This window comes from Leptosomus discolor, chromosome 7 (assembly GCF_034619465.1).
Source record: "Leptosomus discolor isolate bLepDis1 chromosome 7, bLepDis1.hap2, whole genome shotgun sequence".
In the NCBI taxonomy this organism is placed as follows: Eukaryota; Metazoa; Chordata; class Aves; order Leptosomiformes; family Leptosomidae; genus Leptosomus; species Leptosomus discolor.
The window spans coordinates 12289774-12316485 of NC_141397.1; the positions used below are offsets into that span (position 1 = coordinate 12289774).

General features: G+C 45.6%; 1 protein-coding gene across 1 annotated transcript in view; it reads right to left on the minus strand.

Annotated features, from left to right (window-relative positions):
- Positions 1–20212, minus strand: part of LOC147415076 (uncharacterized) — a 43836-nt gene extending 23624 nt beyond the window's left edge. The window contains 16 exon segments of the mRNA XM_086468520.1: positions 205–290; positions 3905–3949; positions 4041–4107; positions 4206–4234; positions 5858–5969; positions 7122–7183; positions 8694–8819; positions 9545–9982; positions 11653–11759; positions 11842–11875; positions 13738–13886; positions 14664–14801; positions 15337–15443; positions 15555–15728; positions 15972–16086; positions 20010–20212. Of these exon segments, the coding sequence (XP_086324646.1) occupies positions 205–290; positions 3905–3949; positions 4041–4107; positions 4206–4234; positions 5858–5969; positions 7122–7183; positions 8694–8819; positions 9545–9982; positions 11653–11759; positions 11842–11875; positions 13738–13886; positions 14664–14801; positions 15337–15443; positions 15555–15728; positions 15972–16086; positions 20010–20212 (1992 nt within the window).
- Between the last annotated feature and the right edge of the window lie 6500 nt (positions 20213–26712).

Below are 26712 nucleotides of genomic sequence, written 5' to 3' on the forward strand. Positions count from 1 at the left end.
ACTGGAAACAAATCAGTATAACAGCAAGTATCCAACACAGTGACAAGGGTTTTACCCCACCGTAAGAAGATGGTATCCAGCTTTACTTTGGACTATAATACAAACTGCCTCTACAGGACTCTCCCTTTAGATAAGTTTTCTTTACCTTACCGTATAACACAATTTACCAATTCAGACTAATTCAAAATACTTGGTTTTACCTACCTGCACCTCACAGTTTTCAATGGCATCCTCGATGTCATCTTTTTCAGCTGATGATGACGTAGGAAAGGTAGATCCTGAGTACTCATCTACGGTGAAAAACACATATTTTTATAACCAACATGACTCGATACTACTAATTCACACCTAGAGCGCATCTGTAATCATCATATTTGTGAGAAAAAACTTGACACAAAATAACACATCTCCTCAAATCTGTGAGATCCTAAAGAGAGACTGATCATGGTACAGACCTAAGATGCATCTGTGTGAATTCCTTTCTTCCTGGGCATTCTACTTTTTCACGTATAAAGAAATTTTGCTGCAAATCACTATCAGTGGTCACAAATAAACCATTCCTGTTTCTTAAAGGTGCATGCCCTCTCTCTGACAAACTGTCTGCCGTGCAGTAACTAGCTACATTCCTCCAGCAAGTTTAGTTTCCCTATGTCTTGCACACAGAAGATCACAAACAAAATCACAGGCTTGAAATCTTTAATGCCCCAGCTTTAATCCATGCATGAAACCAATCTGTTTCTAGACAGGGGTCTGGACTGAGCATTTCAGTCAAAGTGCTGCTGCCTCACGTCTTGCAGAAGACACGGATGGGACACTGAAGGAGAGACGGGCTTGTGAAATGTTGAGAAACAACCCACGATCTGGACGTTTCACTTGTACTGTTGAAAACCGGATTCCACCCTTTCCTCTCTCATAATTTCTAAGTAGTATCGCACAGGTTGCAAACTCCTCAGAAGCAGTCAGTCAGTCTGGGCTCCCCATTACAGGATGCTTACCTTGAACCTCTGTTACATCTGAGAAGTGGACTTTAAATAATCCCAGATGCCACTTAAAAGCAGCAACTCATTGTCATTTTTTGCGTGGAAGCTACACTGAACACTGAAATACAAAGCATTCAGAAAGAAACAAGCCTCAGCAGCTCAAGGGTGGCATCTGTAATCAGAGACGGAGGCTCTTCAAGGTAATCACTCTCCATCTCCCGGAAGCACTGGAGCCTGATGGAATCCAAGAGAAGTATCTGCATAGATGTCACACCGATTTGCAACATCCCTTCAGAAAACAGAAGGAAAAGAACTCAAGAGAGCAGAACTCGGCACAGACAGTCACCCAGCGCGTTGGCAATTTGCACATAAGCCTCTTGCGTGGTAACAGTATCTGCCAGAATGAGAAGAGTCTAGACACACCAGCCCGCTCGGAGTTTCTATTGCTCCTAGAAGTCTCTCCACCCCAAGCGCAGCAGGGGGTGGTCAATCTCTCAGATAGATGAGACTGCTTCTACACCGTTTCTAGAAAGGTGTGCTAACCAGATTTCTTCTGTCACTTCCTCAATGTTCATTCAGGTCACAAACTGCAACAGGCACGCAACTTCATACACCTGATCACTCCCACCATGTAACATGGACATCACAATCTTGGCTAAGAGACAGACCGAGTATTTTGTGGAGGGAGGAGAGCTGGGACACCTTTCTTGAAGAATGCTGCAAGACACACAACGAATAAACGTTTCCAGTCGAATGCATCTGCCTGAAAGCTGGATAAAAGCAGACCTGCCAGCACCCAGAGTTCTGTCCTGGCCCTCTAAACATGCAATTCACATTCTCTGTTCAGAGTACGTAGGTGCCTTAATGGTTTGGACTCTGTTTCACACTCCAGAGACTTTAACATTTGGTGCCATACTGCTAGAATCAACAGCAACACAAACTCCTATCAGTCTTGCCCATGGTCAAGAGTAAAGTTTTCAGTAGCACCTATGTGAGTCTGAAGTTTCAGTCTTTAGACAAGATTCTAGGATCTTTGAAGCCATAAGATTTCTTTGCCACAGAGTTTAATCAACCCTGAAATTTCTGTATGATCTGCACGGAACGAGGAAAAAGGCAGGAAAGATGGAAGGCAACAACATTCCTCCATCTGCAAAATTCCAGCTCTCGTGGTGTCAGTAACTCCAGTCAGTAATTATTTTTCCAGGCACTCTTCTTGGATCAGTCATTCACGGTCTATTTTTTGTATTATTGGCTTCTGTCAACATTGTGAGAGAGGGAGGACTCCTCGCTCTCAAGACTTTTTCACTTTTAGCACACAAACAAACAGAAATCCCCGTGCATACAAAAGATGCAAACCCCCCACCTTTTACTCTGCCTGTTTGCCACCCAGCATAAAAAGAAGACTTTGTGTTCTTTCCAATTAGCCTTTACCTCTCCTCTCTCTTCTAAGATTTCCCTCCTCATAAATTGCCTGACGGAATGACTTTTTGCAGATTACAGTGCAAAGCAGCTACTCTTCTATACAGGAAACATGAGAACACCATTACTTAATTTGGACCCCAAACCAGATTTTAAGAAGTTATTACTATGAGTCAGTAACAAAGTAAATAGAATGGGAAATGTCACCTCTCGTTCAACATTTCATTGGGCAAGATACTGTACCTATTTTCCAGATTTACAAAATAAACTTGTGAAGGACGGCATTCAACCCTTTTACAGTTAGAAATATTTGTGCCACAGGAATCACCACGCTTTCCTGAAGCAACCTAATTTGCCTAAACCCAAGTCCAAACATAAAGTTTGAAAGAAATTTTGGCATGTATTTCCCAACACCTGATCTTCAAGATAACCCACAGGTAAAATACTACAGGACACAAATGAATAAAGGCACACGGGAGAAATAGCTGACATGAACGGAGCTATGAAAAGGCACTCTTTCCTTTCTGTGTTTGTAATATTACAACGTGCTGGTCCACTACAGGGCTACGCTTCTCACTACTGTGCAATACAGACAAACCCAAAACTCGTGTTTTAACTGAGCAACTTTTAACAAGCCTCTGTGCATCTCACAAAAATACTATCACTGCAACATAAACGGCTGTTGTTGCTTGCCCATTGCCAATCCGTGAGAGAGAAGAGAAGAGCAGAGCAAGAGGAGGAGAGCGATATTTTTCCTAGAGAGAAGTTTACTCTCTATTATTGTCAAAAGAACAATGATTTTCCCCAACACAAGGATGCCAAAGCACTTGGAACTATTTGTATTCTATACTTAGAAGTTTCAAGTTCACTTACTTGCCTATGTCTCTGTTTACCTCTCTCCGGTCTCTATTTCAAATAGCTGATTGTAGAAACTCCAAAACCTGAACGGGGAACTGTTTCTCATCTCATTAACAAATATGCAAATCAATAAACCTTGGAACAAAGAAACTAAAAAAACCATTAAGGCCATATATCCTCACTTTTAGCCTTGTTTCCACAGAGAAGAGACTTCCTGACAACATGCTGACACTGTCATTTCCTTCCACCTTGTCTCTCTTCCCCACTTCCTTCCCCTACCTCTGAACCTGCTGGTCAGTCTCCATGAAAGAAGAAGAGAAGCCTCAGAGGAATGTGTTTGCTACATGGTTCAAAACAACTGCCAGACAGGTAGAGAAAAGGCAGGCAAGTAATCAGAAACTGGAAAGCAAGCCAACTTCAGGACTGCCTGAAAAGGTATGGTGGAGGAAGCCTACGTCATGGAAGGGTATTTACAGTGTTGAATGGCAGACTAGAGGAGGGAGCACACACATGCAGACAGGCGTATTTCAGAAGATCTTCTGCTCCCAGAACACCTTGCTAGAACCATTAATTTAATATTAGGAAAAAATGGGCAAGTACAATGGTCGGTCCACAAAAGAACACTACAAAGAGACTGTTACGAATACCTTCGATATCGTCTGCATCTCCTAAACCAAATTCCTCCAACAGATCTGCAAATCAAGGCCATCAGATGCGTTATTAAATACTCCCATCCAGACAGAGTATGAAACTAAACCCAGAACCACATGAAGCGAACATTACCTGATTTCTGCTGCCCTTTTTTAGGGGAGGTTTCGTCCATTTCCAAAACAGAGTTGGGAGACTTCGGCTATGAAAGACACAATCCAACGACAAAAAAACAAATGCAAAGTAACTACATACTGTTTATTTCATGAGCAGAACAAGTGGTCAGTCTGACAGGCTTACCTGGGAACTGGTGGGTTTCTCCAAAAAGCCTGGAGGCGAAAAATGGTTTGGGAGGCGTTACTTTATTTAATTGAAGGTACCTTTTACTCCATTCAACATGACTAGTTTCTACAACTAAGCATTAGCTGCAAGCATTATTTCACCGAGACTATGATACCTAACGTTCAGTTCCCTCATCATACAGCATTTGTATCAGTATACAAGAAACGGACAATGCAGACTTCCCATCCTTCCCCCTGGATTTAAAAAATAATAATCACAGAACTAAGACAATTCACGTGAGGCAACTAGGTCATGCTTGTAACAGAACAAGATCAAAATAGTTAGTCCTTTTCAGGAGCCAAATCCTGCTTTCCAAAAGGATTCCTTCAAAAGGCAAAGCTGGTCTGCTGAATGAATGATCACAAAGCAGTCCGACAGCACGACGACTGTGATTACCCTACAAGGGTGCAATGCATTTTGTATTTTCCTTTCTGTCGACGGGACAGAGAAAGCATGGGTGCAGGCACAGAAACTCCATACGCGTGTCATTCAACGAGGTAAAATCAAGCTAGTTCTCATCAGATTGTTCTGGTTTAGCTTGCAAGGAAACAAAAGAAACAAATGCTCTTTGGTTGTCATCTGCATTTACAGCATAGTTCCAAATACGTGTTCTTTTTTTTAAAAAATTTTTGTCCAACATTAAATCATTTCCAGACCCACACAATCTACTGGCCCACCTGTATTTCTCAAATCCTCTGCTGTAGTCATCTTACAGTTTGAGTCCTCTCATGAAAGAGGTATACGAAATGTTATGAGGAGTGGCTCCGGAGCAAAGCTTTTATATTTTTTAAAAAAAGAATCATTAAAAACCAAACAATATTTGATTTCCATAGACTTGGTTGTCTAGCAGTACGGAATTGCCTTAGAAAGATTACCATAAACACCTTTTACCCTCTTTTCACACTGATTTTAAAATCAGAATCATACAAAGCAGAGTTCCATGACAACTACTCAACGAGTAGATTTACAAGCTCCCAGGAGCTTGTAAAGTTTTGCTTTCAGCTTGCTAAACTGAAACTGGAGCTTCCTCAGCTATTCTGTTGCACCTATACTACAAGCAGGACTGACAAACCATTTGTTAAAGGAGAAATCCCTCAGAAAAGAGTTCTACTCCAGTATCAAGACTTCCCTGCCATCCTATGCTGAAGAGTGTCACAACCTACACGCAGAAGAATCAATAGCAACACAACCTGCACTTTTAGTCACATTTTAGCTCCTCGGCTAAGCACAACAGAAAGCTATAGAAAATTCACCTAGGGGAAAAAAAAAAGCTTAGCCAGATCACAGCTTTCTTCTGCTGCATTATCATGCAGGACTGGTCAAATGTTTGGACAGGTCCGTCTCAAACCACATACGCTTTCATCACTATGCAACAAGGACCTGAATCCAAAACGACACAAACGCATCCGAAGAACACACGTAACGCAAACAAGACAACTTCCTTGACAAACTGGCCAGCAAGCACTGTGGTAACTGGTGTTAATTAACAAAGACTAAGCGCTTCATTGCTACAGCACGCACCCACATGATAACAGCATTCTTACACTGATCAAAGTTCACTTTAGCCTATAAATGCTTAGAGACAAACTCTGAGTCCACCAGGAAGTTACCATTGTCACCTTTCCCTGAAACAATCTGTGAGCACGCTCCATGTCTGTCTGCAGCTGGGAGCACCACACCAGACGATGCTTTTCTCAGACTTTCAGTGTCCATCTCTATAACCTAAAACACACGCATGAGAATTGGTACAAATGCATTTGCAACTCATTTCTATGCAAAAAGCTCCTGCTAAGCCAATTGCATAGCGTGCTATCGAGTACATTAGAGCTACAATAACCTTTGATAAGACTCTTTGAAAGGACACATCAAGACACAGGATACTGGAAAATCACAGCAGTCGTATGTGTTTTCAGATCTTAGGCAGAAACCTCACATCTCAACTATTCTGTCATGTTGCTAAACCTTGACAAACTGGACAGCCACAAAAGAGAATTAACATGGTAACTCAAGATGTGGCTTGTGAACCAATAACTGCAGGTCTGTGATGATCCATTTTTTGCACTGAACCTGAACCGGACGTTCAAGTTTGTGCTCAGCTTCCCTAGGCATGTATCCTGCAGCGGTGAGCGAACACATCGCTACCCTCAATCACAAGGGCCATTTGGGTGGAACAAAGACTAGCAAGGCAAAGCTTACAGAAACTAAGGCGACTGGAAAAAAAAAAAAAAAATTTAGTCTTCTATTTTTAAGAACGGGTGAGGAAGGATTAATTGTTCCTCACAAGAGAAGCCAGAGGGGGTTAGCTACAGATCCTGCTCCTTTTAGTCTAGCCCATTACCACAGACAGAAAGAACTGAAAGGGCAAACGCAGTCAGCACGTGTGCTATCTCTGTCCAACAGGACTTTCAAAAAGGGCTGAAGTACACCTACAAAATTTAGAGAGGATCGATTCAGAAGCAGCTCACCGTCTAGTTTGTAGACCCTAAGGGCAACCACTGACCAGGTCAGCGGAATAGAGCTGTAGGGTGGAAAAGCCACAAACAGTCCTGCCAGCCCCTGTGAAAAGCTCAGAGTATTTTAAGCAGCAAGGAACTTCACCGCTTCTGTACTATACTAGAAACCAAACCCAAAGGCCAGTTGCTGGGAGACCCAGGTCGTTAGCTTCGTCCCAATCCTAACTGAACAGCTGGCCTAGAGCACAGGTATTTCCAGGGGTCCCAGTGACAAACCTGGCAGAAGCAGGCAAAGAGGAAACAAACCTCATCCACGCTAGGGTCCAATTCAAAGGCAAGCTCTCAAGTGCTTCTGGATCTTCATCCTGCCCTCCCCCCGCCCCCCTCGGGTGGGAATCCCAGTGTCCTTCACAGAAAGTACCTCAGAATCCCAGGGAGATCCAGCATCTTCCTCTTCCTCTGGTCCCACTTCTGGCAGAGCACCTACAAAGCAGGGAGGAAGTGAGACATTGGATATTTACATGTCACTCTACTTTTCCCCATCAGTCAAGCCCTGCACCCAAAAGATGCACAGTGCTTCTGTTGCTGAGGACAAACTAAGAAGCGAGTGTTACTCAAGGGCTTCTTCACACCCAGTCACGTCATGGTATTGCCTGTACATCGCCCTCTCCTCTTGCCTCCTTTCCAGCACAAGACGGCGATACACAACAGCTGACACACCTGCAAGCAACACCCAACACATGTCTGGGTAACATTCAGGAAGAGACTCCAGCATGCTGCCGTCCTGTGCTATACAGAGTTTTGGTCACCTGCTCTCCGGCCTACAGCTTCAGAATTTGGCATTTACTACCACTTCCCACTGCACAGGAGCTACCGTAGAAATGCTATCCAAAACGTCTTCACTCAAACATCACTAAAATCACCCCAAAACAATGCTCTTTTTGTAGTGCTACCAGGAAAGATCTTTCTTGACAGACAGCTGTTACTCTGCACCTTCCCAGAAGCCAGACACCTGAGTGTTGCCATTTAAACACAGAGTAGAGGCTCACGGCTCACTCACCCACCCCAAACGCTAAAAAGCCCTTTCTATCTCGGCGGCTTAACACCCAAATCTCCTCTCTACCACACGGCCATAAGGCTCGGTCTCACTGGGTTCCTGGCCGGATTAGACTATCTTCATTTCTCCGAGACCGGTGAGGGCACCCACCCCAGAAGAGGGCAACTACTGGTCCCAGCCTGGGCTCTGACTACTTACACTATGCCAAACATGCACTTAGGGTAAAATGCATAGACACAGAAGAGCATGTATAGGCACAACACTTAAATACAGCAGGTGCTGCCAGGCCCCCTGTGTAGCATTCCATCAGCAGCTACACATGCTCTGGTGACATCTACCGCACCAAGCTACTCTTTGGAGACAGGCAATAGAAACGGGGCCTTCTCCTCCTGCTCTGACACCTGAGGTGAGTAACAAAGTGCCCAACTCTGACCGAGCTGGTAGAGCACGCACAAGCGTGGCACTGCAAAGACCTGCACTTTAAAACTGGACAAGGTGAGGAGGCACTGGAACAGAACAGCTTTCTCTCAGCTTGACTCAAACCTTTCCCAGGCCTCAGCCAAGAGCAACCACAGCTTTTCAATCCCACAGCAGGGCCAGAAAGGGGAATACTACTGTCATACACAAGACACTCCAGTCCTCTTTTCCATCTGCACATTTTGTTCAGATCGCTTCAGGGCAAACACAGCAACAAAAGCAAGAATGGCACTTGCTTCATAAAGCACTGTCTGGAATCCAACACCACAATTTCAGGTTCTTCAAGAACGAATGAAAAGGAACAAAAGCTGCTTTTCTTCTCTGCCAAGACCGGCTAGGATTCACAGGCAAAGGAAATCTTCGCTATCTCAGAAGTCAATCACCATTTCAGTTCACTTACTGTGCATTCATATTCAGAGGAAGAACTGGGATCAGTATTTGCTAACCCATTTCTCTTACCGGCAGTGTCTTTGGAAGCATTGTAGACTTGGCGGCTGTCATTACAAACAGATTTTTTCACACCCTCAACAACTGCAGTTTGTAGCTCTTCACCAGCGTCCTTCTTCTCCTGCTTCTCCTCCTCTTCTTCCAATTCAAGTGATTCTTCCTGTAAGAGATTGACCAAAACAGATGCAAAGAGCAGAAACCAGCTCTTTGCCATCCATTGACAACTTGAAAAATACTTTTCTTGTGAAAGACAAAAGGGAAACCTTCCTGAGCTTTGTTTTACAAGGCCTTCAGTTTTTCCATGGAAATCTGTACGAGAAGACAGCAATGCCTAATACCCTAAGTCTCACCCCTGGTTCTGCAAAGCCCCTCAGAAGCACTTCCTCATGTCCGTCTAACTCTAGCTTCATTTGAATTACATCATTCTGGAACATATTCCTTCTTATCCCCTACTTTGCTCCAAGGAAAATCACTAGCTTCCTGCTCTCAATCTTATTCAAATCTCTTTTTCTTTGCTCACTTTCAGCCATCGCACCATGACTTTTACTAAATGGCAGTAAATCTTCACAGACAAGACCTGTACCTACAACTGAGAAAAATTTAACTGATTCCAGAAAAAGTCTACTGCCTATTCTTTTTCCTGTAACCAACAGAAAAAAATTACGGAAAATACTGCCCGATATTATTCCTACACCTAAGAAACTGCTTTGGCTAGGGGGAAGACATTTTCTAGTGTCAAAAGAGGATGATGAAAAGATGGATATATGTGAAGAATAAGTACTAACAGAAATCCAGTTTACCATTCATTTCTTACCTATATTACTCTTAGAAAATACCCGTGTGATTGAATCGTCCCTCTATACTTACTTCAGCACTCGAGTGAACCGCTGCTCTTAAGTTTCCTTCATGCCTATTTAAGCACAAGTTTCCACTTCCTTGTTTCAGTACTTCGCCGACTTTATCATCTACTTCTTCATTTTGCTCTTCTTCGGGATCTTCATCCGCACACTCAAGAACGACAGAGTTCGGTCTTCGACTTTCAAGTCTTGGGTTTTTTGCTGCTGACCAAGGCTTATTACTACTTTCAAAGCTATCATCGAAGCTTGGGTTTTTCTCCTTCAGACCACAACTATCGGAGAGAGGCTGAGGTATCTCTTTTTTCCACTCGGTCATTTCCGAGTCTGCAAAACAGAAGTCAGCATTTCTGTGAAACATCTCCCGAATCACGCTTTTCCTGTTCCAGCTTTCTTGTGTATCTTGTGGTGACTTAGGACTTTCCATTCTAGAATCACCACCACCATCTTAAAACACAAGAACAGGAAAAACGCACGTGAACAAAAGGAGTTACGTAAACAGCAACAGGCATGCTACCAGATTAACGTGCGGGAGAGGAGTCATCTGGGAATGTCTGGAAGAAGCCAGATAAGGGACAGGCAGGATGGAGGAAGGACTTGACCAGGGACAAAGGCTTAGGAGGGGATTCAGATCTTCATTTCAATGAGAGGACTTATTTTTTTCTGAAATGACTAAGCACTGTGTTTTCAGAATGATACTTTTCTCATTCACTCTAGCTAAAAGAAATTACAAAAGAAACTACTTAGCAAGTCTACTTTTACATATAAATCAGTATATCATGCAATCTTTTCCAAATAGCTTACTGTTTTTCCTGAACTGCTGGGAAGCATTCATTAACAGTACCAAGTTCGGCTTCTGCAGCTTCTGTAAGTAAAGATTTCTTTAAGCCAAAAATTGTTTGTTTTAAAAAACAGTTAACGACAACATATCCTGTGCTCACATCAAATCTGGAACGGTTAATATGCCCAGGCTGTCCGTTTGATAGCGTTCAGGTGCTGGCTCCATCCTATGCTTCTAACTACACACACACTCCTCACTTCAGTGAGTATTGCACCCCAAAACACTGTGCAGGCACCCTCCTGCAAACTGTTTCCAAAACTACCTTTACATGCGTAACAGTTCTAAAAATCGGCTTTTAATACTTACTAAATTTTCTAAAACAGTTCTAAAAATCAGCTTTTAATATTTATTGCTTAATTAAAATTCAGCTATATTTAAGACCACAGTTTCAGGATGCTTACTTGCAAATGTGCACAATGCAAGTAGCTGTTAAGATCCCTAGACTTAATGCATAAACTCATCCCTGCAAGTACACTTACCACAATAACCCTAAATTTCCAAATCATGCCAGAAAAATGCATCATTTCTATTTAAATCTGGGCAAGAAAATGAAATCATGTTAAAACTAGACATGCTTGCATCTCCAGCATTAGAGAGCGGCTTGAACTACCACCCTCGCGTTCCTCATCAGTGCAGAATGCCAGTGCAACAGAATAGATGCTCCAGACATCACTGCAGAAGTTGATCCTCTTTCAGAGCATTAGTAAAAACAGCAGGCGTGAGCGCTTGCAGCTGACAAAAAGAATACTACCCGAGCATTCAAAAGAGAAGGAAAACGTGCAGCGTGAGATTACATGCAAGCACGGAATGCCATCTCACGGAAGAAAAAAAAAGACAACCCATTTGAGTAACTCCTTCATCGAACACTCTTGAGGAACCTGAGGAGGGGGAAAGGAGAACTAGGTGATGAAAGACCTCAGTAGATCTTGATAAATAAATGCCCTTTATCAGTTAGGATTCTGTCACCAAATTTACAGGAAACAATAACGACGTTTGGAGAAGAACAGAATAGGTTATAATGGTAACTGATAAACTTCTAGGGTCTGCAAATCTGACTCAAATGAACAAGAACAAATGAAACAACGTGGTCCAACTCGTCACCTATTGCTCTTTTGCCCCAAACCACACATCTACTGCATGCTCTGCCACAGCTACAGGCGTTTTAGGAAAAACTCACAGCCCAAGAAAGGTTGGCAGGCCAGAGACGGCTTCTAAGGAGAAAACAATATTGGCTGGAACTGCAGTTTCTTCCAATCCCAGAGAAAAAAAAACTTACCTTCAAACCACTTATTTCTACTGTAAATGCACCATACCTTGGGGGTAAAATCAAGTTCTTCTTCCTCACAAGTAGGCCAACTGTCACCACTCCCCGCTTTTTCAGAGCTTCTTAAAAAGCAAAGCAAAGTGAGTACTGTGTCTCTCAAATCACTCCTCAGGCAAGTCTCAGGTATTTTGGAAGTCTTACCTTACGGAGTCTCCTTCGGAAAAGTCATCTATTGCTGTTCAAACATTAATTGACATGTTGAAATTAGATTTAGCATGCTAAAATTCAACCAGCACATATAAACATTGAACATGGACAACTCAACGTGTCATGACGGAACGAAACTTTGGGTAGTCAATTCAACACAAGACAGCATGAACGAACACATTTCGAAAACAACCATCTTTTAAGAGACTGAGCACAAGGAGAACAGGATTCACACTACTCAGAAGAAAAACAAGTCCTACTAGAAACAGACTGAGAACAGAGCATACTCTTTCTCCTCCCACAGTCCTTAACCCACAGACCATTCTCCTCACACTTACTATGCCTCTTCAAATGAGGAGAAGTAGTAAAAAGTTCCCATAATACTGGGGACTTATATTAGTAGTATTACGATTTTCAAGGAATGGGGCAAACTATTTGGTTCAAAACCCCATTTTTCCCGGGGGGTCTGTCAGTTTTGGAATCGCACGACAATATTATTCTTCAAGCCACGTATTTTAAAATAACCCAGGCCTGTCCGCCATTACAATGTGGTACCACAGCAATTATCTACACAGGCAGGAGGCATTAACAGAGAGTGCTGTTTGGGTGAAAGCAACGTTTTACTTATTAAACTACCTGTACCAAGCCCTTTGCCAAAAAAAAACCCAAACAACAAAAAAACCCCACAAACCAAACCACTTCCTTCAATCTATCAAGAAACTTTGCAAATCCCTGACTAGATGAAAGCAACTGTTCCTGAGTTGGCTCTAAATTAAATTCCCGTATCTGGGAAAAGTCAATGAGGACAAATATCCTAGGTTTTGCTCGTATTTCTCGACATATTTAAAAAAGGAGTAATGAACTCTGTTTGAACACTGTCTGCTGCCTATTTGCCACATAGTTCTGATCGAACACCCTTAAGAAAGCAGAAAGAACAAAACCTTCCACTGTAGGGCCCCAGACGTAAAGACAAACAATGTCATTTATATTAAAATATTAATTTACTAAGATTCCTCTAGGGCTATGTGAGCTCCTAAGCACAGACGGCATTTTAAAAGCTCACTGAAGGAGTTAATTTTTTGATCACAAGGCCATTGAATTGTTTTTCTGGATCACAAGGTAACACTGATTTTTTGAAGTTTATTTCATAAAACTACTAAAAGTGGAAGAAAAGCATTCTTGTTGTTGTAAATCCAGATCTGTCAAAGAGGACACAGTAGACACAGACACTGCATTGTTGATGCTAACAAAGTTGCTTTTCCCAGACGATTTTTCCTAACTATGCCTCTACAGCCCCTGCATGGAAACAGTTGTAACTGATGCTGAGAAATAAGGTGACTCACTAAAAGGAGCTTAGTGCAGGCGAAACCGTTACTGTTAAAAACAAAGACACACAAACTCAGTGGAAATCAACAAGACACGTATCTTCCTGCTAACTCATCTGTTGCTTCCCAACTACAGAAAGATGAACAGCTACTCAGGATGAACCTACTGCTTTTACAATTGGACTTTCACAATCTGAATGGCCATCCATAGGTAAAAGCACACACCCGAAAAAAAAAAAAACCACCGCTCTTGCCTCGTTCCTTCCCTGTCCCCCTTCTCTCTCTCTCTAGGAAAACCTATATAGATGGGCAATCTGGTGGGCAGAAGGCAACAACCCTGTCAGTGGACATGTAGGACACAAACCACAACTCTGCTTTCACAGCTTGACAAGAAGCACCTCCAACTAGCAACAAATAAGCACATTCACAAAACTTCTTGTGCTGCTCTGTCTGATGCCTCCGCTAGAGTTAACAGCGAACACAAGAAGCGTTAACAATACAAACCACCTAAAGAAAAGGCCACTGTGATTTTGCTCATGAGCCCCTCCACGGTTAAGGATCTTACCTCCTCTGTCCACAGCAGGTGCACCCCACACAAAGCCAGCAGCTCCTGCCCCGTGAGGAGTGCTCAGTACCACAACGTCTTGTGCACCACCTGCAGAAGCTTCTCCTGTGTCTTCGCATTCTGCGTATTCTGCCAGTTCTTTACTAAGACTACACAGAGAAAGAGAGGAAATAGAGTTGGTAAAAATAACCACGTAGTGGCATATACCCTTTAACAGAATCGTTAACAGCCACTTATTATCCACCCAACGCATACTCAGAGCCATATGGATTCATATACTCACATATTCGCTAAGAGTAATACACACAGAACTTACCACGTGACTATTACATACTTCAATATTCACTACAGTCACGTTCATTCTATAGATGCATACTCACACCTACAAAGTTATTAACACCTCCTTGGTACATGTTTTTCAGCCTAGCTTGTCAGCACACACACCTACCTTACAGAAGGAACACCCACAGGTACAAAGCTATGCCTAAGAAGAGTAAAACTGCTTTAAGATGGTAACAAAGGGAATATCAGTTAGAACTCCTCCGAACCAAAAGGCTGGTAGCTCCCAGTCTCTGTCCTTATTGACCTCCACTACAATGGTGCTGGTCCGGGGAGAGGGTTTACATGCGTTTCAGTTTGTCAAGTTCCACCTCTGGATAACTGCAGGATAGAGGCATTCTTTAGCGTTCACGTTGGGCAGACGTGAGCTTAGCAACAAAACTTGAAATCTAACAGAGAATTCTGGGTGGAAATTTTCCTCAGCTTCCACATTAACACTAGACACAGGAATAACCCGTATCAGAAGACATCACTGAGCACAGCTTCAGGTCTCAAAACACCATTAAACCTGGGTGCTACCACCAAAAACGTTCAAAAGGCACACTGATAACTGACAACTTTTTCTAACGATAAAGCTAAAAATTCACCTAGAATATCCATGAACAACAGCAAGATCCTCAGCTGTCCATCCGTTAGTGTCTCTACGGGAAACATCAGCCCCATACCGAAGAAGAACTTTTATCAAATTAAGCTCGCCATCAGAAGCAGCAGTCATAAGTGGGGTTCTGAAACATCCAAAATACGATATGAAATAGATTGTTTTACACAGACACAGTAAATATTTTTATTCCTATTTGCTCTCAAAAAAGTACGTTCCCCATTACTTTAGAATGATCAAAAGAAAAAGCGGTTTTCATGAAGTATTAAAACCAACAATAAAATGGGAGAGAGAGACCAAACAATTAAATGTTCACTCTTCGGACAAAGGTTCCGCATAGACAACGCTCACGTGCAAGTGACGCTGCTCTTACGCAGGAGACGGGTTTTCGAATTGAGGCGATGCTGCCGAGGTAACGGCACGTTTCCTGCCAGAAGGGCCATCACAGACAGCGCCTTCTTGCAATCCTCAGTGTGGAAAGCACCCACTGAGGCATGACAGCAGGCAAGTGCAGACCTGCTTTCACAAGTCATACAGAAATACCGCCTTCTGTGTGGCTCCCTGGGTTGTTGGTTTTTTTCAGAGCTCATTCCCATGCCTCTCATCAATCCGACCGAAAGGATACTAAAGACACCCATGCAGACTTTCGACGGAGCCCTCACCTTTCACACTGATCGCGAGCATTCACGTCAGCTCCGTTTTTAAGGAGAAACTCTACTATCTCTTCATGATGTTTGGAGACAGCAAGAATAAGCGGGGTATGGCCCTCCTGAAAGGACAGATAAGTAAATCAAGTTAAAAATCAAAGTATAAAAACCCTTTGAGAGAAACAGTAATGCAACTTCTTGAAAGAACTTCCTTAACAAATATAAACATTTACCTTATTCTGGGCATCAATATTGGCATTATGCTCAAGTAACAGCCCTGCTACAGATGTATTAGGAGATAGGACAGCAAGGTGGAGGGCAGTGTTGCCGTCAGCATCTGCCAGATTTGGGTCAGCGCCATGCTTTAGCAGAACAGCCACACATTCTTCTTGCTGGCACTGTACTGCCTGGGAACAACACACAAGAAAGGAAAAACTTCCAGCATCGACATTGCACTCTGTAACAATTCCCCCAGCTTCCTGATGCTGGAAAATAAAAGCACCCACAAAGAGCAGATAACATATGCCTCTCCCACCCCAATCACAATATGCATGTTTCCACGCAGGACAATGTAAAGAATCCTGCCACATACATCATTTAGCACACAGTCGATAAGCCCCAGTCACAAGAGCATAACATATTCCACATACCTTCATCAGTGGCGATCTGTGGTCATTGTCAAAAAGGTTTAGCTTACACTTGTTTTCCACTAGATATGTAACGACATCCACGTGGCCGTTTGCACAAGCCAGGTGCAGCGATGTCCTAAAAATTAAATAAAGTAGCACAGACAGACAACTAAATTAATCATTTCAGGCTGTAATAAACGGATATGACCACAAGTTTCTCTTTGAAGAAAGAAGCTTAAGGAAAGGTTTCTCATTCTGTTACCGGTAATGGCAGTTGCACACCAAATGCCTGAGGCTGGCTAGCAAAAATCCTCCTCAGCATCTGCTTCGTCAGGAGACCTTGCCTTCGCTGTAGAACTGAATCTGCACAAACAGGCATTGGTCGCTGCCTCCAGCAGGACTACGCACATGGCACAGCAACAGAGACTAAAGCTTGGGAACCTGAGGACTATGGCAAGTAAACCTTTAAGTTCTTCTACGATCGTTCATGTGCCAGTGTATCAGAGACAGAGCAGATGGGGTTTATAGCAAGAATACTAGTGTTTCCCTGCAGAATTTCTAATTTTTCTCCAGCTTGCTTACGACTGTAGCAAAAACAAGAACACGCTCGCACCAAAGTGCCTCTGACAACATGCAGCAAAGCAGACAGCTAGAACGGTCTAATCCTGACTACAGGAAAGTAATACTTGACCTTCCTGACATGTATAACTGTCGTAGCCATAAAAAGCTTACTACCGAGAAAGTCCTGCCCAAGGAGGGAATACTGTCTTTCCAGAATACATGAGCAGCACATGAAGCTTCCCCCCTCAAGTTAAAGCCTTGCCAGAAAGAAAAGGGCTCCTTCAAACCACTGAACATCTTGGGTCTCAAGTCAATTAACCAGCCTACTTGTACCCAAAGACACAATCACACAGAAAGTCCTTGCGTGTGCTTCCCCTAAATCAAAGCACAAAGCAGCACAAGCTTCACTCCTGCAGAAGGCAAAGGGCCTGCTGCTCTGCAGGACACCTGTCCCAACAGAGCAGAGACAAGCTAGAAAACAGCCGGGACCTTCCTCCCTTGAAAGTGATGCAATAAAAATCCTGCAGTTGCTCAAGAACTGAGGGGAAACACCAGCACTCCTTTGGAACCGCAGCACTGTAGGTAGGTCCTTCTCTGCATTTAGGAAAGCTCAACTAACCTTGCAATTGTTTTGGCACCTTGCTGATAGACAGGTGCACGACAGCTCACTGGCTAGGTGGGATCGGAAAGGGAGAGGTACACAAATGCAGTGGCACGTGATGCAGAAACACAGCAATTTGTAATGCAGATACTTCTTATTACAGGGCAGCTGATGAGCCTTCTCCATGGCAACAAGGATGAGGACAAGAAAAACACACAAAACTTCAAAGAACTTGTAATGTCTTGCTACAGGTGGGGAAAAGACTGAAGCATCCGTAGAAGAGTCCCTCAAGAGCAGCTACCACCACTTGCTGAGAAATTCTCATGTAAGTATGCAGGCTCCTTCACCTCTGAAGAACTGACTGACTGAGATCATCTGAAAGCTAACCGGGACTGGTTAGGAAGAAGTCTGCGATCATTTAAAAGCTGCTACTAAAAGCCGTAGGAAACCTGACCAACCTGAAGAAGTCACTATCAGCTTCGCAAACAGAAAAGCCTTCAGAAAACCTGCGGACTTGTTGCTGCCCTCCTCAACCAATCCTCTCAGTTGGCCAACAGGAAAGGAGATGGCTCTGCTTGGAGCAAGGCCTGCTGAGCTCCACAGAAGATCCACTTCAAGGAACAGGCTGGCAGAGAACATCAGCATGTTCACCCAGTTGCCTGTCCCCACAAGAGGCCTCCAGTAACACCAAACCCAGACTCCGTTCCTCCTGCTGCTGCCATCCTACGCGGATCACCCATGCGGTAGAGCAGAACTGCTGATGCCTGAGCAGCTGCAAAACCACCCCACTGAGAGACCACAGGGAAACAGCAGGCTGGCAGCACGCACTTCCAACAGCACTTGAGCCAACAACCCAGCACCTACAAGCTAAGCAACGGAAAGCTCTAGAGTTCGCCCTGACAGGCAGCTGACAGGGGAAAGCTCCTAGCGATTAGCTTTGACCCAGCGTTCATGACTAGCCGGCATCATGCCTACAGCGCTTCCAACTCCGTGCTGACTTTTGCCCATCTTTTTCAGCAAGGCTGAAGGCTTTGCTAGACCACCTCTGAAAAGCTGCCTGCTCCTAACTGATGCTGTTCAAGTGCATTTTTGGGAGCTCCCATGGGCTACAGGACCCACTCTGTGGAAGGAGCCTGTAGGTGTGATACTTGCCACATCCTTGGGGCAGTACCAAGATATTCCTACGAACAATGCACGCATTGGAGCCACTACTTCCTCCTTTTCCTAGTCTTCACTTCTATTTCCAATGATGTTGACTCTTCCAGCCCCTGGAGGACACAACGAATCTCTGAAACACAACTGCATCTGGTGGTCACTCACGACACACAATCACACCCACAGGCACTAAGAGGGTGTACGTGGGCCTGCAACCCTCATGGCTGGTATAGTGCACAGCGGCCGCAGCAAGCAGGTGGACTCTGGCCACCGAATCCCTCTCAGGTAAGCTGTTCAGCACTGGGCACTGTCATGCCAAAACCATCACAGTGCTCCATCTGACATACGCTGCCTTGTTGCTTGTTTGTTGGTTTGGGTTTTTTACAGTGTGTTACTTTATTCACCCAGTTATAACACTGACAATAGTATCACACACACAAGGAAACCTTTCCAGAGGAAACAGATTTTCTAGACAGGATGAACTGAAAAAGCAAAAACTAGCCAAAGTTGATACCAGGGCCCGCTAAGACCTCATGACTGATTGAAGCAGCCACAGTGAAAGAGAAGGTTGTCAGAAGAAAAAAAGAGAAACATTTGGCAGCTATTTCCATACTTTCCATTGGTCACCTTCACTCAAGCAGCTGCACTGTGCACAAAAGGCACTCAATCCACCTTAAACTGCATCCCCCATCTCCAGCTGCGTAAATACTGACCGGCAACAAAATCAGCTGGTTTTAGGTGTTTTCAGAGTATTAAGCTAGCTGACTGGCAAAAGTCCGGTCTTCAGGATAGGCACCCTAGGAAGCTGAGCTACTCTGAACCTTTCTCTTCAGAATGTCATGAAGGTTTTGACTCAGAGTCTTTTCAGAAAAGGCATTAAAGGGTTAACACAGACAAGACCCAAAAACTTCCCTTACGCTTAGGATGGATCACCAGCAGCTATGCTGCAGCCCAGGGCTTCTCCTTAAGCCAAAATTGCCAAGTAATTGATGTGCTTGACTCAAAAACACACATGACAACACCTGCCAGAAGCAGCAGCTTCTCCTGCAAGTCGCTGCCCACATCTTTCAATCCAAGGTACTGATTAGCTGCACCAAAGCCCCAGAGCAAACAACTAAGTAGCTGCCACCTAAAATCAGACTGCTGCTTTGGTGGCCGCATCACAGTCACATAAGGCACATCAGGCAATTGTGCACGCAGCATCAATAAACAACACGTTTATCCCGCACCATAACTCCTTCCCAACCGCAGTGCTTACCTCTCCTTAAGTGACTCCCCGTTGAGGCAGTGCAGCTTCCTCAGCTCAACGACTAAACCTGCACGCTGAGCCCCCCGAGATGCCCAGAGATACACGCGATCGCACTCCGACTTCCAAGCGCGGCTGCAGAAGAACCGCGAGGCTCCTTCCGCAGCCCACCTTTGCCAGGCTGCTGCCCGCTCCCTTCCACTCCTGCGCCCCCAGGCAAGGAAATACGACCCGGGGAACGGGGGCACTAAGGAGGCCGGGGCGAAACGGGCAAGGCGACAGCGGGATGCGAGGCCGAATTCAAGCGCTTCTGGCAGCACAAGCCCGACTCCCACCCCCACCCCCACCCCCACCCCCACCCCGGGCTGCGGAGCCAGCCCTGCCGCTCCTCCCAGCGACGCCGCCGTTTGCCCCCAGCGCCGCTGAGCTGCCGGGGGCCGCAGCTGCACCGGGGCTGCCGCCACCTCCCACCCCGCCCGGCGCTGCCCCCCCTTACCGCTCGGCCTTGTCCCGCCCGTCGATGCCGTACTTCTGCAGCCCCTGCCGCACCTGGGCCAGGCCGCCGCCGGCTGCCGCACGGTGCAGCTTGCCCGGGTCCTTCTGCCGGAGCTCGCAGGCACCGGCGGGGCAGGGCAGGGAGGCGCCGCCGGACGGCGGCTGCCCCTTTTTCTTCCACCGGAACCCGAAGATCCTCTTCATCCCGCGGCGGGGACGCGGGCACGGTCTCGCGTCAGGGGAGCGGCGGCGGGAGGCCGCCGGCGGGCTCTGTCGGGCCCGAGCAGGCACAGGGGAGCGGAGCCCCCGGCAGCGCCCTCGGCCCGGTACCTACGGCTGCTGCGGAGAGAACCGCCGGTAGCCCGAGGGCCGCAGCTCGCTCGCCCGGTGGCCGCGGCAGCCCGCAGGACCGCCGCCTCCACACGACCGCGAGCCTCGCGCAGGCACCGTTGGACGGCGACGTCAGGGTAACGGCCCGCTCCGCGCGCCGCGCGGGAGGGCGCGGAGGGCCTGTGGAGGCGCGGGGGCGTTAGCGGGGTGGTGGGTACCAAGGGGTGGCGGCGGACGCGCCCTTAAGGCCAGTTCCCGGCCTGCCCCCGCAGCGCTTGTCAGCGGCGTCAAAGGGTGAGCGATGTCGCCTTCCCGCCTCAGGCGCCAGGCTGCGGCGACGGGTCCGGGCAGGAGGCGCCCGGATGCGCGGCGGGGCGGCGACAGGCCTGGCGTGCCCCGGGGGGGGGTCAGCGGGGCCGTGCGGCCGCCGAGCGCCCACTCCTGGTTTTTCCCTCGGCGCATGGCCAGGGTGCCAGGATGAGGCGCGGGTGGGGTCAGAGCCCAGCTGGGGCAGGCAGGGCCCGCGGGAGCTCTCAGTCGATGCCCACGGAGCGCTCCAAGCCTGCCGTGCTGGAACTCCATGATGCTTCCCCAGCTCCTCTGTTTTGCCCTTCTTGGAGACATTTGACATTGGAGACAGGATGGACGTTTCCTGTTTTCCAGGCCGCAGGAGCCCCCTCCGACTGCCATGGCCTCTCTGAGATCATCAAGAGTGTCCCCACAGTGACACTGCAGATGGACTTTCAAGTGAAGGAATGGACTGGACTTCACTTTGCACCCTCACCCCCCACCCCATTCTAACTGCTGTCAACTCCTATTACACCAGAGGCCAACGCTGAAGTTCCGTTCTGCTGCTCCACCAGCCAGGAACTGTTCCCTCTCACTGACAACTGGCAGCACAGAGCAGGTTAGGAACCAACTGGAAAACAGGTCACGTCCGAGTCTGCCAGCACAAAGTAAGGGCCAAGACGTTCTGCGCCTGCTTTCTCTGTGGAGAGACGCTACAAAGTACCGGAAGCTGAACTTCTTCTTGACCGCGCTCTGATGCAGGCCAGAGAAATTGCTTGCCCCCTTTTGCTGTTGCTGGCTACAGATTGGTCAGCTTCCCACGGATCAAAACCTGTGGGATTTGCCAGCATTTCAGGGCTACCAGAAGCTCACCCACTACCTTCCGCCCAGACTACAGGAAAGGTCTGGGATGTGATTAGTAGCAATACCTCAACTCCAGCGCACAGTCTTAACACCACTGTGCTTCACGCCTCGCCAGAGGACAAGGCCACAGAGGCTTGCTGGCCATTTGCCCGGCCTCCAGGGCAGACTGAAGCTGCAGCCAGGAAGAGAGCGGAAGTGAGCAGAAGAGAGCTGTTGCTCGGACTTACAGCCTTGCTTCTCTGTCACCCTTGGAGACATCTGCATGGCTGATTTGCACTCAGATTGAGGGCAGAGAGAGAAGTCTTAACTGACTGCTTAGGAAAACAGCCTGAATAAGCCTTCAAAACTGAGACTGTCCTCATCCATACCACCTCGGTCCAAAGAACTCAAATTCTGTGACAAAATGCACCATTTCTCCTAAAATGTCACAACAGTGATAGCAGCCATCACCTTTTTGCATCAATCAGAGAGGTCCTCGTCTGTACCAGAGGCAAGCAGAATAAGAGGGTACAATGACGTGAACAGGAGATGGGAGAAGCAAAGCCAGCAGGGGGGAACAGAAGAAAACAGACACAGACTAGATTATACAGTTTATTAAATACCAAGTTGGAACAAAATACTTGGAATTAAATGCAGGGTGTCGGCAGCACAAAACTGTCATCTTCCTGAGAAGGTGATGGCTGTGGCTGCTCTTCCTCACTGCCTGGCAACTCCATTCCCCTTAGACCCCCAAAACACATACATAAATTAACACCTGCACACTGCTAATACCCTTCGGTTTTGATAGCAACTTATGGAGAAGTGATGGTTTTTTTCTCCATAGGAGCTTAAAAACCATCCCCCGTCACTTCACTTTCCTGCATCTTCATTTCTCAGCCCTTGCATATTGGATGGTTCTTCCTTTTATACCACTCTTATTTGTGTCATCAGTGCAATACATACATAAACCCCATGAAATACAAAAACCATTCTAAAGGGCATAAAATGGACTAAGGAAAAGAGATGAAAGAAGCTCTGCAGAAGAATCACCTTTCTCGATCAAAGCTTAGACTTGGATATTTTTTCTCTGTTCTTTGCTCAGGTCTGAGCAGTAGCACCCTTTTTGCCAAAACCTTCCACAAAGCCAAGAGAAACACAACAAACCAGAACAAATCAGCATTCCTTGGTTCCACGCATATAACCTATACCTAGTATGTTTCGAACACAAAATAATTTCCAGAACAGAAAGAACAATTTAAAGGTTTTCAAAGTGGATATGCTACCTCGCTTTCTACTTTGTCCATCTCAGATTTAAAGACTTGTTCCCTCAAAGCAGTACACTTGGCATTTAATTCCTTGTTTCTCTCTTCCACTATGCAAACTTTCTTTTCAGTATCAGTTCTGAGTTTGTTGAACATATCATTAAACCGGTCCTGCACATCGCGCACTGCTTTCTCTTTGATGATCCCCTGGTTCTGCACATCTTCCAGTTGCTAACAGAGCAAAAGGTTTTCGCTCTGGAGCTGGGCCAATCGCTCCTGCATGGATTCCTGCTTTAGTACAAATTTGCTTACTTGATCTTTCTCAAGTTGTCAAGCGTGATCTCGTTGCTTTGCCTGAGCCTGGGCTTGACTTAATTCCTTTTGTGCCATTTCTAAGAGCAATGTTTTTTCCCTGAGCATTTGTTTCAACCGGTGAAGCTCGTTTTCTAGACTATTAGCTTTGCTTTCAGCTTTACTCAGCTGCTGAGACAAGCTCTTGTTGGTTTCTTGCACATCAGAGAGGTCGTGATGGAGCTTGTCTTGCAAGCGAAGCCGTTCATCACGTTCTCTCTGAAACGTTCGTTCAACGTCAGTTTTCGATGACTGGTGACGTTCAAGTTCTTGCACAGCAACGTTCAGGCGGGAATGAAATGATTCCATTTCTGTCCCTAGTCTGTCTTTGCTTTCTTTCATCTCCTCAAGTTTGGAAGCCAGCACCGCAGATTCCGTCATTAGTAAGTTCAGCTGTCCGTTGTACTGAAAAACTGTTTGTGTTAAGGCTTCCTCTTTCAGTTTAAGTTCCTTTTTGGGATCTTCAATTTTTTCTTTCAAGGCCTCATTTTCCTCTAAATATTCTCCTTCTTCCTCCTGGTGCCTAAGTCTTACTTGATCAAGTTCTAGCCTTAGCATAGCAATCTCATCTTGTAGTAACTGTTTTTTGTGCAACAGGTCCTTTTCTCTCTCAGTGTCGGATTCCTGAATGACAGGGGACAGGAATAAATAGCCAGTTGGGAAATGAATCTACAAAACCACTTCAGCATCAAACGGCGTTTTAACATTTCTCACACTGAAGCGTGGCTTCAAAGAGGAGAGTGAAATTTCAGGTAATACATAAGGTACTGTATGAACCCGTGCACGTGTACAATGTACACACACAGCGCAAGTGTAACATACCCTTAGAGAGCAAACGAACATCCCACAGACACAACGCCTTTTTTTTTTTTTTTTTAAGACAGCAACCAAATAATGAAACTACTTAAAATATCTCAAGTATAAAGCTTTGAAAATAACTGTGTTTTAGCGTATGTGCATGCTTTAAAACATTCCCTTGGAGGTTAATTTAGCCCTGTTACAACTCTGGTAAGAAACAGGGCTAAAAAAGGGTATTTTCCTTCTCGTGCCATCTTTCATCTTCTATCAGTTGTCAAGTATCTTCTTAACACGGATCCTTTCTCTAAGCTGTACAACTTCATCATCCCTGGAATGCAGTAGCCTTGTCATGATCTGGCAAAGGAAAAAACCCACCTGACCACCAAAAACCCCAGCCCACTGGTGAACCAACTGTTCTCAACTACCCTCAAAATTTGGCAATAGTTATCCAATGCTTCTTCCATGAACAAAGTACCTCCTTCTTTAGGCATACTGGAATACGATGCCATTGAAAAGAATCAGCCAGTAAGAATACAAGCCTTTAACTCACTATTTAATATACCTGTTGCAGGAGCTTTCTCGGTGTTAACCACTCCATCGCTAAATCCCTTGAGCGTAACTCAAGTTGATGTTTCTCCTCTATCTCTTTACAATACGCATCTTCTTTCCTTCTTAGTTTTTCTCTTGTTTTTCTCTTAGTTTTTCTCTTTTCCTCTTCCCGCTTCAAAGTAAATCTAGGATTTAACAGAATATTTGAGAAAATAAAGCACCGATATAAAAATTAGATATTCCACATTAGGAACTTGCCGAGTTCATATTTTTACTGTAATTTTTACTTTTTAAAGAATTCTAACTTCATTCCATTAACCGTGATATCAGTTGCACAAGACAGGGTATAAATCGCTGAGTGATTGCTTGAATTTGCGCACAGTTATGTACACCTATTCTTACGTTAAAGCTCAAGACAGCTTGACTTCTCCTCAGAGATACCTCTTCACCATGCTAAAAAGCCCTACCTCTCACAGTCTTTCTGCAGCTCGGAGCTTGTTCTCAGTTCTTCGCACAGATGCACATTGTCTACGTGTGTCTGCACCGCCAGCCTCCTCACTAGCTGTCCTGCACTGTCGCACATTCAAAATAGAAAAGATACATGACACACACATGCACACGCACATAGGAACAATATCTACGTGCAGTATATGCATCTAGTGTTCTCCACAGAGAAGCTGCTCTACATCCCTGTCGCTTCCTGCATGACCCCCAAAGGACAAGGCACTCAGCGCCTGAATGGCAGGGGTAACAGAAAAAGCCGAGGATGCAAGAACTCCACAAAATGTGGACATGGTTCTCCGGGGTGTTGGCTCGGTGTCTGGAGAATGTTGTGGGCTCACCCCTTCCAAGAGTTCAGCCTTTTCCCTGTCACTCTGAGCAACACGCTTTTCCAGGTGGGATCTTGACTTCAACTGCTCTTCCCACGTGCTGTGCGAGTCCTTTGGTGTCAGAGCCAGCACTTTCTGCTTTTGCATCTGTGAAAGCAACAGCGGCAAAAGAAAAAATTGAGGTGACCGGAAAGACAACGCTGCAAGTGACAGCAGTAACTGAAATGGAAACAGGCCTAAGCTCTCCTCTCCCCATGCAAGATCTAGGGTTAAGGTTAAGGCGGAGTGTAAAACACACCTCGGGAAACACAACCAAGAAGAGCAATTGAAGCTGCTGGAAAGAAAAAACACTCTACAGTGCCAAGGTGAGGTTACAGCTTTGGGGGCTAAGACGACATGCACACGCACAGACAAAATCACCCTGCAACTTTCTTCCAAAGGTCCTCCAGCGTTCATAATGATACGTAGTGCATAATATAATCACTCCTCTAGTGCCCACTACAGAAACTGCCCTAACCCCACGGCTTCTTAACACCCCAGCTTCCTGTGGACCCCCTGTCTGCTCGCTGGCAGGGCAGCATGAGAAACAGAGAAGGCCTTGACACTGTGCAAGTACTGCTCAGCAGTAACTAAATCAATCAACCCTGTGTTGCTAACACTCTTTTCATCACAAATTCAAGCCCCAGACAAGCTCCCATGAAGAAAACGAACGAGTGTCAAATCCTTACCTTTTAGAGCATTAAGTAGGACTTGCTAAAGTAGCATGGGAAAACTCTCAACACCAGAAAGCTGGGGAATGGACCAGGCTGCTTTCCGAGCAGCCTCTATTCAGCAGAACGAAGGAACTGAGCTCCCCTAGGCTCTCCAGGAAAACCTCGTCTTAATATTTCCCTACAGATACAGGCAACTAGGCTCAGGAGCTCACAAAAAGGCAAGTTTATGAGCAGCTTACTGAGGCAGAGGCTTGCAGGTCTCTCTGAAGCCTTCGATCCTACTGCTTTGTTGCTGGACTGTAGCTTCCAGTCTGGCGTTTTCATTTTCAAGGCTTAAAAAGAAATACAGCTCGTATTACCACCAGAGCACCAATTCTGAAAGAACAGCGTGAAATAACATAATCTAAACCAAAAGCATCTTTCAAAATCTTGTATCAACTTCCTGTGATGCTGTTGTTTCCACACAATCCCAGAAAGCAACACAGAGACTTTGCTTCACTGTGTTACTCTCTTACCGTTGCACGTGTTCATTCAGTTGTTTAATAGGAGTATTAGTCCCAGAAGATGCCAACAGGGGGTCCTGCAGTTTCTGGGAAGAAGCTCTTTCTTCTCTTTCCTTATTAGCCAAGGCAGTCTCCAAGTCCCGAACATAATGCTCAGACTGAAGACGCTGCTCTTCCAACTCCTGCAGCTGTAAAATCACAGTAAGAATCCACATCAGCCAGGTGAGCTTTTCTATA